At 34.9% G+C, this 13,099-nt stretch overlaps 1 protein-coding gene across 1 annotated transcript in view; it reads right to left on the bottom strand.

The window, feature by feature from the left end:
- Nucleotides 1-13,099, bottom strand: part of LOC108496037 (uncharacterized protein C8orf34 homolog) — a 93,980-nt gene that overhangs the window by 50,504 nt on the left and 30,377 nt on the right. Inside the window, exon 2 of the mRNA XM_017812390.1 lies at nucleotides 2,597-2,732. Coding sequence (XP_017667879.1) covers nucleotides 2,597-2,732 — 136 coding nt within the window. The remainder of the gene's footprint in view (nucleotides 1-2,596; nucleotides 2,733-13,099) is intronic.

Below are 13,099 nucleotides of genomic sequence, written 5' to 3'. Positions count from 1 at the left end.
AAGGTGAAAGAAACAGATTATGCAAATGCAAGTGTAAAATTAAACTTTTTGTCTGAGCCAAGAAGCACATATTCCAACATTTGGAACTTTGCCAATTAGATTTCAGGTAAAAAGTCATATTTCTCCCAAAGACAGCTAAAATACCTTCAGCAAATCTAAGCTGGTAATCTGATTTGACAAACCCTATTATCTACAGAACACCCACTGCCATTAACAGCTCCATTCATTTGAAATCACTTTGTATAACTGAGAAATGTGTAAAATTAAGAAAGACACCTGTTTAATTGTAACAAAAAATATGCATAACAACCTATATTGACTTAATTTTCAATTATATTCAAACAGGCCTACAATTAAATCTCACAGTACTAATATACACACTGTACAGCACACAAGACTGTTTATAAAACAGAATATGAAAGTATAAAAATATAATTTCTAAAACAAATAAATACACTAATAACTTTAATATTTTGACCTTTCATTAAATACTAGGCTTTGTCACTACAATGGAAATAAATGCCAACACTGAGAAAATTCCAGAGAGATGACTAAAATACTTAGATTGTAATTTTATAGCACAGTATTTTGAATGGCTATATCACTGAGTAACAGAAAATCTAATTGTTCTCAAAACCAAATCTAATTGCTCTTGAAACCAAATAGGAAAAAATCTCTGTCTTCATGTCCTTGAAACCATTTGCTTCATGCAACTCTCTGTACTCACTACTTCAGCTGCAAGAAGGCTCTGGACAAAACCCCTTTGAAGGTACCAGAGAGAGAGCTAACTGTCTTGAAGAGAGGAAAGGTGTCTTAAGACTCAGAAAGAAGGAAGGAATGCTCCAAAAGAATAGATAGACTAACATTACCACCCTGAAGAATTAATGCTACTTTCCTCATCAGTGAATACAACAGCAACACCCATTTGTCTCTTTTGACTTCCCTTGCTCCTGATGAGACGGTATAGAAGGGAATAAAATGAAGGTGTATAGGCAAAATAAAGCACTGTTTTGCATTCTCTCATATAAGCGAAGTGGCAAAAGGGATTTTATGAGATCATTCTCTCACAGCTCATATTTTAGATGGCAGTCATACAGTACAGGCATTTAAAGGACAATAGCAATAGCCAAGGTTGCTAGGTTTGGCTCAAGATCTGAGCCGTTTGCTCCCTGATGTGCAGGATTGAGAGAACATATAGAATCTTGGCACCTGCTGTTAGCGGCTACTTTAGGGAATTCAAAATTTAATTAACCTTCATAGTAATCCATATGTTATTGTAAGTTCAGAAAGACCATGTAGAAAACTTAAAATTTCTATATTCCTTACCTTTCTACTTGTTAATACCTGGACAACGGATGCCAGGTAAAAAAAACAAGTGCCACACTTTCATGTAGTTAGTTGTTTGAAGACGTTTTACAACATAAGTAATTTGTTTGTGGTGAATTGGGAAGAATCCCATGACTAGCACATTCACTCTTTCCTTAAAGCATAAGGCCACGCTGCTGCTGACAGCAAAAACTCTCTAGAATTGCAAGGCCATCCAGTACTCTGACAGTACTGTGAGCTGAAGTTCCCTGAGGCTCCACAAACCTGCTAAAGAGATGCTATTTCATGGGTGATTCAATATGCCTGTAGTTAACGCTTCCAGAGCCTCAGAAAATGTTTTGAAGCTCCTCTGCCTGCATAAGTGCTTTATAAAACTAGTAATTTACGAGCAAAATGGGGAAAAAAGTAGAAACGTAGGGTGGCATATGGCCAAACTTTTGACTTAATTTCACCACAGGTTGCTTTTTATTTACAAGCAGCTAATCCCCTCTCAAACTACACAATAGAGCAGCCATTGGCAAAGGCTGGCAGATAAAATTGGCATGCCTCTGTATTGTTCTTGCTAATCTGAACCATTAACAGAAGGGTGAGAAGGCTAGTTTTGTCATTTAAACAGGCTTAAATCCTTTCTCCAAATGAGCTTTTGTCTACATAGAAGAATTCATCCAGGAAATTTAAGGGGTTTCTGTAAGTGTTGCATTCTCAAGTTGACTAGTCTACAGGAATACCAACCTGTTTATTTGGCCTTCATACTGTAAATGCAAGAATTATTTCCAGCTGTCAAAACCAAAAGGGGTTCTACTTGATTAAATTATTTCTCAGAGGTGAAACAGGATGAGATTATAAAGTGCTAAGAAGCAACTATTTGAAATCCTGGACTGCACCTGTGCAACTAAATCTCCATTTATACAGGTGCTTTTCAAATTGGATTTGAACCTTTAAATTCCCTGATTCATCCACTGAAAAACCAAAGAAGCTCAAATAACTAATGAAATTCAGAGACAGAAAGGCTTAAAATGGTTTCAAGCTGTGAAGTAAGGCCTAAGACTAACTATGTTCTTTGATTCATTGTTGATGTGACATATCAAGCATAAACATAAGTTGCACAATTCAAATGCCAGAGGTCATAGTGTAGCCAGTAGCTAAGCAATTATTTTTTCTTTAGCACAGGAGAGGTCATCACCTGGCCCATAAGCACAACACATACCCAAAAATCTGGGGAAAAGAAGGTATTGGCTAGTATGATCTGGGGTTTTTTTTTGCTTTTTACCTGGCACATCTTGCACAGATATTCAATGTGACCTTTGCTTGAGGCTCAGCCGTATGAGCACTTCGAGTCTGATTGAATTTGTTCCCAGAAGACATCACACTTGTTACTCCTTCCATTCTGAGATCATCAAGATCCTCTGCAACAAGACAGAACAATGGAATGAACACATGATTAAATGTTGTAGCTTAAATAAAGGAGCTTCACCGGTAGAAGCACTGAAAAATGGAACTGCTAAAAAGTCAGGAAGAAAATAGACACAGTTACTTGCATATTAATAGGAAATGACATTTGAGAGTATTTTTTATATTATCACCCTGTTACAAGGAGTTTCCTGAAAAATATTCAATATTATTTTCACTTCAAACAGTGCTGCATATTTTTTTCAATCTTTATTTGTCTGATTAATTTCTAAAAAATCTGTCAGGAAGAGATGCTGTCAAATAGCTCCATTTGACAAAGGACATATTGAAGACAAAAATATTTTTTTGAGTGTGTGCTCCTCCTCTGTTGTTTTTTCATCAACTATTCACTTAGCAATGAAAAAACATTCTTAAAATAAAAGTGTTCTGCTAGACCCAGAAAATGTGAAATGGACACACATTGAAAGAGACCAAAATGTGCATACTTAAATCCTCCATATCGCTGTAATATTGGCAACTCATAATAATAACTGGATTTTCTACTACTGTAAAATCATTCCCATTTTGCAGGAAGAGAGCTGAGGCTGACAGAGAATTTTTTCCCAAGATGACACCAGAAGAGTGTAGGTCAGTTAGACTGTAAATGATAATCTGTATCTCTTTTGCTAACACAAAATAGGCAAGTTCTCTATTTCTAATGTATTCATAAAGCCCAATTTTCAGTTGTTTATAACTTGATTAGGGTCTAGCTGAAGGGTAATCAAGCAAAACACTGATTAGCTGCTATTAAATGACCACGTACTGACTGATGCATGTGGCTTATGGTATACAGTATGTGATCATCTAATTAAAATGTCTTTCAGATAATGTATGCATACACGTGTATTTTCATATATTTCATTTCACAAAAGAAACCTGATGTTAATGGATCTGAGTGAAGCAGAAAATACAAAAAGGCAGATTTTAAATACAACATCAGATACGTAAAAGTCACAGAGAATTTAAAATCAGAAGAGGCACCATTCAATTAGAATTTAAAATATACAAGTAATCACTATAGACACACAGTGGAGTACCAAGCTCCTTTTCATACACAAAAGAATGAGATACAACCCCCCAAATCTTTACCTGAAATATTTTTGGTTGTCCTATGTAGCTCCTAAAGCTACTCTTATCACTGTGCTTTGAACTCAGGACAGTATGGTCAGATTGTTGGGACTCTGCCATGTTAAACGACACTCTAGGGAGACATCTATTTTAATAAGCAACATTCAATAACAGCTAGGCTAAACGTAAATGAAAGTTTTGTGACTAAAGTCCTTGAACTACATTTTCTTCTCTGTAATGTTTTATTTTACTGCTTAAGAAAACTGTCTTTCCACTCCCCTCTCCCTCCTCTAGGTAATTTGTTGCCTTGATATAAATTGACCACTGCAATGAAGTTCCTGGCATCATTTTGCACTGTTTCAACAGCTTTTCCTTTAAATTTCATATATGGTTAATACACAAACTAATTCAAAGGACCTGGAAGGTTATATAATAAAGAGTTATGAAATCAATCATCTATGAGTCATTTCAGAAAAGGTATTACATATTTGGAACACATTATGTATTAAAATAAATACAGTTTAATTGTGCTTTAAAAAGGTGCGAAAAGTTCCATATTTCTTAACAGATGTAAACCACTGTATGGATTACAGTTTAAAAGAAACTGAAGCATATGCCTCAGGTTTTTCTCCCCCTAAACAGATGTGATTTCTGTAAATGAGGTTTTCAACTGTTCTCTGCTTGATTAACTTTTGGCTTTCTGACGACTGTTTCAACAGAGCAAGGATATAGGCTGCCCTCCATCAGTCCTTTTACATTTGAATTTGTATATCAGAACCATACTTTTTTTCATTTTTAGTCAACTACCAGCATTTTTCTGTCAAGAAACTTTGTGCAAGAAATGTGGATTCAAGAGTTGCCTATAGTTGTAGCTAACAGGCAAATAGGCAGAATAGTACACAGTATTGATTTATTGTCACATGCTGTTAGACAAATAGCAGTATTTGCATACAAAAATGCAGATTTAAAATATCAAAAAGGTACATCATATACAATTGATAATTTTTCTCAAGGAATTTTCATTGATCTAATTCAGCATTGGATGGAATTTGTCAAATTGGCAAAAAGCTGCTAGTATTACAACTAGACAGAGAGGTATAACCTCATCTACCAAATCCAAATAACTGCAGCATTTGATTTAACCTGGATTACTGCACCTCCACATCAGTATTGAATGATTTCAGTTTCTTCTCAATGCCTCAAATGTAGAGTGCAAATTTCTTCTCACTAAAGAGACTGGGCTTTGAGAAGCTGCCTGGTTTGCAATACCCACAAATCTGGATGGGGATTTTTGAATGGTAAGCAAGTTTATATGCCATCTGGCAATCTTCCTGATTGACCACATTAATTAAATGGCCCTTAATTAAAAAAAAAAAACAAAACAAACCCAAAAATTAATAACAAAAAAACAATAAACCATACAGTAACTTTAGTACTAAACTCTGTGTGTATGTGTTGTTCAATAGTTCATGTGCGCTTTGTAGAACAATATTTGAACATAAATAAGAATGTTATTAAAATAAATACAAGCAACGAGTACAATAATGCATTCTAAGAATTAAAAAAAAAAGGTTTCCAAAGGTTCAGATGTTTCCATGTAACATCGAAAAGAACCAGTCTTAGCAAAAAAAAGGGTTTCTTTGAAAAGTCAATTCAGTTACAGGTTCTGGACACTGAATCCTTTCTCTTTCTTTGTATTCTCTGCTAGACCAACTATTGAGGATACAGCTGAGTGGTTCAGTGATTTTATTGAGCAGCAATGAGGTAATTCACTGAGAAAAGAGAGAAAGAAAAGCCAAGCTGATGACTGCTTATGTCATGAAAGACAAGAATACTGTGAAACTTCTCAAATCCTTAGAAAATTATTACCTATCTTCATACACAAATAGGCTGGAAGTTCACATAAATGAAACAACCTCACTTGTGCTAATAAAAGTTTGTTATTTTAATGCATGACTGTGCACTGTATTTCTTTGATTTAATGTTTATTCTCTGCTATTCTCTAAATGAATAGGGAATGTGAAGACTCAGCTTTGGTCCTATAGCAGTTTCTATGGTTAAAAAGACCCTACCTACAAACCAAATGAAAAAAACTTACATTTTTCTCAAATCAGCAATTCTCCAAAATAAATTCACACAGCTGCAATCTTCATGCATTGCCATAACAACAATAGACAAAAATACTTTAAAGTGAGATAAAGATCACAAGTATAATATAGCATAGCACAGAAACAGATGTTTTCTATATCAATAATAACACTGCACTAAGCTGAATTCTTTGTGATTTTTTTATAGACAAGTGTCATTAAAAATTTTATTTCAACTAAACAAGAATATAGCTCAGTAACAAGGTAATGTTTTTAAAATAGAATGTTGTTCACAATTATTTACTTCCTTTCTATCCCGGAAGGAAGGGAGAGGGGGAGGGAAAGGGGCACTAGCACCAAGTATTCTAGAAACAATGTAAGATTGCTTAATGTCTTGGGATGACAGGCTGTGGAAACATCTTACAAACATTTACAAGACTCACAAACCATTCACTTTAAGGATACAGCTTTTCTTATGCAAAACTCCTATAAAATACAATGAAAGTTTAGTTGTATAGAAGGCTCACATAATTAGGTCATGTGTTACATTTTCTTCTATGATCCAGTCACTTTTGTCTCCTTCCTCCTTTATAAAACGTAGTAATTTCCCAGGAGTACTTCAAGATGCATAAGGTGCAAAGCTGGAAAAGTCTATGACAACTCAGTTTGTCTGCTCTGTCTAACACTAAGAAAAGCACTAGATGTTTTCATGTAAGAACAAAAATTCAGATAATGAATTATGACTTGTGTTCTTGCAGGCCACCAGGCAATTCTGATGCATCAGGAAAATAATGCCTCCTCCTTTGAAGCAATGAATTTCTCGAGGTAGTGTTCTTACATCATGGTAGACATTGCCATACTCCGTGTACATAGCATTGATTTGTAAAGGCCTGTTGACTGACACACAGACTCTTAATATGTTCTACTACTCTCATTAAAAAGAAAAAAACCACAAACCAAAACCAAACAAAAAAACCACCAACCAACCAACCAATTACAAACCAAACAAACATAGATTCAACCCCAAAAAATCAAGTCATCAAACCCTACTGCTCATAGCAGTTCTGCTTGTGTTCCAGGAATCTCAGCTGCTTTATATGTCATACTTTTATACATCTTAACATATTAACCAATCCTTTCTGGTTTAGATAAATTATATTGCCAATATCAAGAGAGTCTAATAAAAAAACCACATTAATTACAAAAGAAATGTTGAGACAAGCAGGAATTAGGCTTCCAGACAAGGAAGAACCATTAGCCTAGAACACCTGATGCTCCATTCCTGAAAAGGATACTTTAAATATTTGCTTCAACAGATGCAAAACTGGAGCTAGCTTCTGCAGGAAGCTACGTGTTCTGGTACATGTTCTAATATGTCTTCCTATTAACATCTTCAAATACCAGACTTTGGACCAGTTTAGACCTATGCCATAGATTTTTGATACAAATATCACTCTAAGTAAATTCGGAGACTTTCACTCCTTAGAGGTATTTTAGATTTCTGAACACAATGTTTGGAAGCCATTTAACTTGAGAAGCATCTCAAGTTGACAATAAATTCCCTAAATGTGCTTTCACTGATGGAGTCACGCAAAATCAATTGAAATATGATGCCACTAAGTACCTGAGTTTGCATGTGCACCTTTACCTGTATCATTTGTCAGAGGATAATACCACTCTACAGTCTAAAACCCACAAAACCAACATAGGAGTAGGGAAAGCATCACTGTTTGCAGACCCTGAAACATGAATCCCTGATTAGAGTTCTCACTCTTAATCAGCATGAGAGGAATAAGAGTCAGAGGAATCTTTCTTCAGTTTCTCCTTCTTCCTCTTTTAAGCTGGGACTGGAATTAACATAGGAGGTCTTTTCTGATGAAGATGTTCTAGTTTCACTAGAGCACACTTCAGTATCTTAGAAAAGTACACTAAGCCCACAGCGCTCCTGCTTATTCTCCCTTTTCCCACTAGGTGTGATAATTGTTTATGACTGAAAACAAATAACTAGCAAGTAAGACTGATGAAACACTGACTTAGGGGATGAGAGCATCTCTAAGATGCAGTGCAGGGGCTTCGGAGCTTTGCTCCAAATCAGACAAACCACTGACTGAATGCAACATTACAGTCTCATTTTATTTAAATGAGAAAGCTCACAACCACAGTTGGAAAGAACAGGCATCATGTCCTCTTATCATTCCCTACTGGTAATCGTAGGACAAATGATCTAAAACCACCAAATAACTACTGCTCATCGACTAGTTCAGCAACAGTAACTGACTATATAAGTATTGTTGCTTCATATCAGTAGCGGTTTCAAACTCACCAATCTAAGATATTAACTAGGTGGTTTCACTCAGTGTTAAAGAACTCATTCATAAATTTTATTTTTACAATAATAGAAATCTAGTATTGATTGGAGCACATTAATTACTTCTACATTTCCAATAAAATGAAATTTAGAATATTTCACTTGTTACATCACATTCTATAATGCATTACTGCAACTGCCATAATTGTACAACAGTACTTTCATTGTAATAATACAGAACCTCAAAAAGGTGATCATGAGAAAATACACAAAATCACCTCAAAATCTGGACTTCAGAAGGCATCTAAAGGAATGTCTTTTAATGTTTTTCCTCAGCAAGCTTTTTTTTTTTTTTTACTTTAGCTTTAAGTAAAACATCTTTTAGAATTAAAAGCAAATTTTGATAAGTATTTCTAATCAGCTCCAATTCCAATGTCATTCATTCATGCAACCGCTACATTTATTTGAATGTGCAATTCAAACCACAGTCCAATTCTGCATTCTTAAAGAAAACCACCAAAAAAGCTTTGTCATAACAATAGAATTTAAATCAGTAAGTCTTTTTTTCAATCATAGTAAAAATATCAAAGCATTCAAAAAGAATGTGTATTTAAAAGGCTTCAGTTTGGTGGGTTTTTTCTTTTTTAACAAAGAGGAGATAGCGTAATATTTTTCAAGTGTATTTGGTTAACATAGTACAGATGTTCCTTACAATATATATCTTAAATATTGAATTTCACATTACATTATTGCTTACATTTTTCTTATTTATATATATTTTTAATCAAACCAATAATTTGCATTCTGTTCATATGAAGTTTTACAAAAATTATCTAAGATGAATAATAATTCATTAATTCAGTATACTTCACTAAACACAGAGCAACTACAGTGCACTTTCAGCCAGTTAGAGAGGATATTAAACAATTTTTGCACTGACAGGCACATCCCTATTTCTTTGCATTCACTCAATTTACTCTACTAGCCCTTGGCTGGATTAACCCTAGCTAGCTTGTCAAGAGGCCAGCGGAAATTCATACGCCTCATACTAAAATGAAAGTTGAGGTAAAGCATAAAAATTACAAATAATTTTATGCCAAACACTTCCAGTAACACTGAAACATCCAACAGTTTACTTTTAAAAATACATATCACATCAAGAATTCCTACAGTGCAAATATCTCTATACCCAACTTCTTTTTTCTTTTAATTAAAAAGATCGAATTCCAAATATAGTCAAACACTTTACTTGTCCTTCAGAGAATTTTCTTCATGAAGAGAGAAACACACTAAGTAAGAAGCAAGACGCTTAAACAGCTTCAATTTTCTACTGATAAACTAGAATATCTCCCATTTTAAAAACTGCTTTTCAGTCAAGCACTCTACCCAAATACACCTGGCTACAGACCAAAAAGTTGTGCTAGAAAAGTTCCAGTTAATTTAGGGACTCATATATGAGTGATTTCAGACTGGACAATTTGGGCAAGCAGGGAGAAAGCAAAAAATCTCTAAGCTCTCTGTGTGCACAGGAACGTTTAGCAACACATACTTCATATGTTGTATGTGAAAGTCCGTACTGAGCTCTAGGTGCATTAAAGTCCTGACTGAGATAGTAACACATTAATAATTCTACGATAATCACCAAAACTCTTAGACAAAAAGCTAGAAGAATCGTACTGTAGATCTTTGCTATTGCTCTTCAAACTTCTACCTACTTGCAAAGGGACAACTGCCCTCCTTGCTACCTCTAACTGTGTATCAAGGATGAGTACAACACGGCATCCAACAATTGAAGCTCTGCCACTTCTTCCAGTTCCATCCCTCTATCAGCTTGCATCAACTCTGCTTTGCCCTGAGACAAGACCATCTGTTTTGTATCACTATCCCTATTTTGGCCAGACACTGGGACATCTGGAAGACTGCACTGTCTGCACTCCGAGAAGCAGACACTGAGCTGGATACCATCAGCATACCAATGGCATCACAGCTGACAGTACATGCTCTTCCTCACTCATTGATTAAATTCATACCACTGACATCTTTTCAAAGAGGGCAGAACAAAATTTTTAAATATAATTCTATCTCTCTAGTTGGTTTAAGCAGATAATCTAGCCATGGTATGTCAAAACCATTCCCCACATCCAATAGATTAGTCAAGTAATAAAGTTTCAAATATACCACACAGTTTTCCATTATTTTTTTTTTTTACTAAAGAGAAGTTTAGATTACTGGAAAACATTAGCAGTTGGGGATATATAGGTGCTGTTTATTCTGTTAGATTGTTTTGTATAACTTGTGAGTTCAGTGTACTATTGAGTTACGTTTGCTCATGCTTTTGGTTTGAACAAGAGAAAATTAGGTTTTTGGGTTTGCTGCAATGCAAGACAGAGAGCTGGCTGAAATGGAAAATAATCCAGTACATATAATACATTTGGTTGCTACACTTCCACTGAATATTGCAGGACAAGATTATTGCCTAAATAATAAATCAGAGATTACAGCACATTACCTCATGTAATGTTAGCGCACACCTACTATCTTAAACATCATAGAGATACATTTACTTTTAGCCAGCAGTACTTTATCTTCTGGATATGAACCACACGTTTCTCTGGAAGACATGATTTCAGAAGTATAAAACCATTTTGTAAATAAATCAGAGAATGTTACCCAAAAATTCTGCTTTTTAAGACATAGTAAGGTTAATCATGACTCCACTGAATTCAAGCGCAATTTTCCATGGTTCCACAGACTGAAAATTTATCTAAAGTATTGTAAATTTCTCTCTTTTGGGTTTTAGCTCCCTAATATGAGAGCTGTGAAACTCAGACAGATCATGAGACATGTTTAACTTTGGAGTCTACAGCAGTGGAACAGAATGTGAACCATATCCCTAGCAGTCACTGCATTCCATCCTTTGCAAAGTATAAAAACTGCAGGCTAACCATTCAAAGCAGTTCAATCCACCAAGAGGGAGGCAGAGATCCTAGAATGGAAAGTCAATTCAACATCAGATAGCAAATGTTCCCCAAAGACTTTGAAAAAAACAAGGGTGAAGGAAATACAAAACATTAGGAAGCACAATCATCATACGCTGGATGGAGTCAGCAGAAAAGACTATATGGTATCACAGAAGATAAATTACTAATTCAGTATATTTTCCTTCTCAAAAAGAACCATCTGTACTAATTTCTTAGATTGCAGGCAGTTCGACTGATAAAAAACCTAAAAATGAAATAAGGACAAAGTGATAGTACAAACCATATCAACAGGAAGAACAGAGAAAATGAAAACAAAAAAAACCCAACTTAAATTGAAACTATCTTCAATAATACATAGCAGAGAAAATCTATTTCAAGCAAAAAGAAAACAGGTAGCATTGCTCGAAGAAGACAGCTAGGTCAACACAAAAAGGCCAAGTAATTCATGGTTTTCAGTCTTCAGGCACACTAGCAAAGCTCACTGGCCCTGAAACACCATGAGTTCAAATGGTGGATGAATGAGGTCAAACTCCAAGGTGCTAACCAGTAGTCACTAAGGATGCAGCTCTGAAATCCCACAAGGATGCAGCTTGTTCCCGATAAAGTCCCACTTATTTGTGCGCTCCTACCCCTTCCTGCCATTCCCAGTGATACCAGTGCTTGATTCTTATCTGACTTTGGTATAAGCGCATATGAAAAATATTTTATTATTGCTGCATATTTTATTTATTCTGCATGTGGCTTGGTGAGCTGCACTGCCACACTGAGGGATCATACAAGCATATAAAGGAAACACCATCAGCATACAGTGAAGGAACAGAGTAGGAAGGAGGACCACCTTCTTTAAAAAAAGCAAGCTATCATATTTATTTAGGCTCAGCCCTTCTCCCAGAGCCATACCCTAAGGGGTAGAGGCATGAGATATTTAAGTAATACATGGACATGTTCTGTGGAACTAAAGCACCAGAAATAAAAAAAAAAAAAAAAAAATATGCTAATTGAAGTATTAGAAATAAAAGTAAACAAGACATCATTTTACATTAATGCAATGATACCCCATCTGCAACTCACCATTGCTGCTTTTAAGGACCTTGAAATTTAGTGTAATTTTGCTTCTCTAAAGACACAGAACAAAAATTTTTCAAAATAGAGGTTATATCAGAATATTCAAGTATGCATTCAGAAAAGCATTCCTAATACATGACCAAAATATGATCTTTAATACTATGTGTTACTATATTAAAGATAGAATTTTCAATTTTTTTTTAGTAGTATTACATTTGCCAAGTAATCACGGCCTTTGTTTCTTTCTTATTTAACTGAGCAATGCCAAGCTGATAAAATCTAATATAACTGAACTTATATATAAGTTTGAACATGAGAGGCAGGCTAAGATGTTGTTATCAACACAGTGTCTTACTTTCTCATCACCTTTTCCTCATCTGTTTTATAATTCCTGAAATATGGCAACATACATGAATCAAGTTAATTCTGATATTCTGATACAACTGTATAAAGACTTTTTGTACATGAATGTAGACTGAACAAATGTAAAATGAACTGAAACTGATGTAGACATACATTTGAATATTCATAAAATTATGTCATATCAATTAAACTGATTCTTCCAAATTTAACATCCCTTATGTTGTCCCAAAACACACAAAAGTTTGTGACATCTGATAATGCTTCAGCATACCCAGAGAAACACTTTTTTCAGCTCCCAAATGACATTTTCAATTATCTATGAACAATCAAAATTCCTTTTCAGATAGCACTTTAAAATAATCCAAAGCAAGAAGCTCTCCCAGCTGTCAAAAACTTTTACTATTCCCTATCACCTGAGCAGCTTAGTTTGTAGACCCTCTCATAACCACTTC

This window comes from Lepidothrix coronata, unplaced genomic scaffold, assembly GCF_001604755.1.
Source record: "Lepidothrix coronata isolate B3197 unplaced genomic scaffold, Lepidothrix_coronata-1.0 Scaffold36, whole genome shotgun sequence".
In the NCBI taxonomy this organism is placed as follows: Eukaryota; Metazoa; Chordata; class Aves; order Passeriformes; family Pipridae; genus Lepidothrix; species Lepidothrix coronata.
The sequence above is the reverse complement of the archived record's forward strand: the minus strand, read 5'-3'. Positions and strand labels throughout refer to the sequence as shown.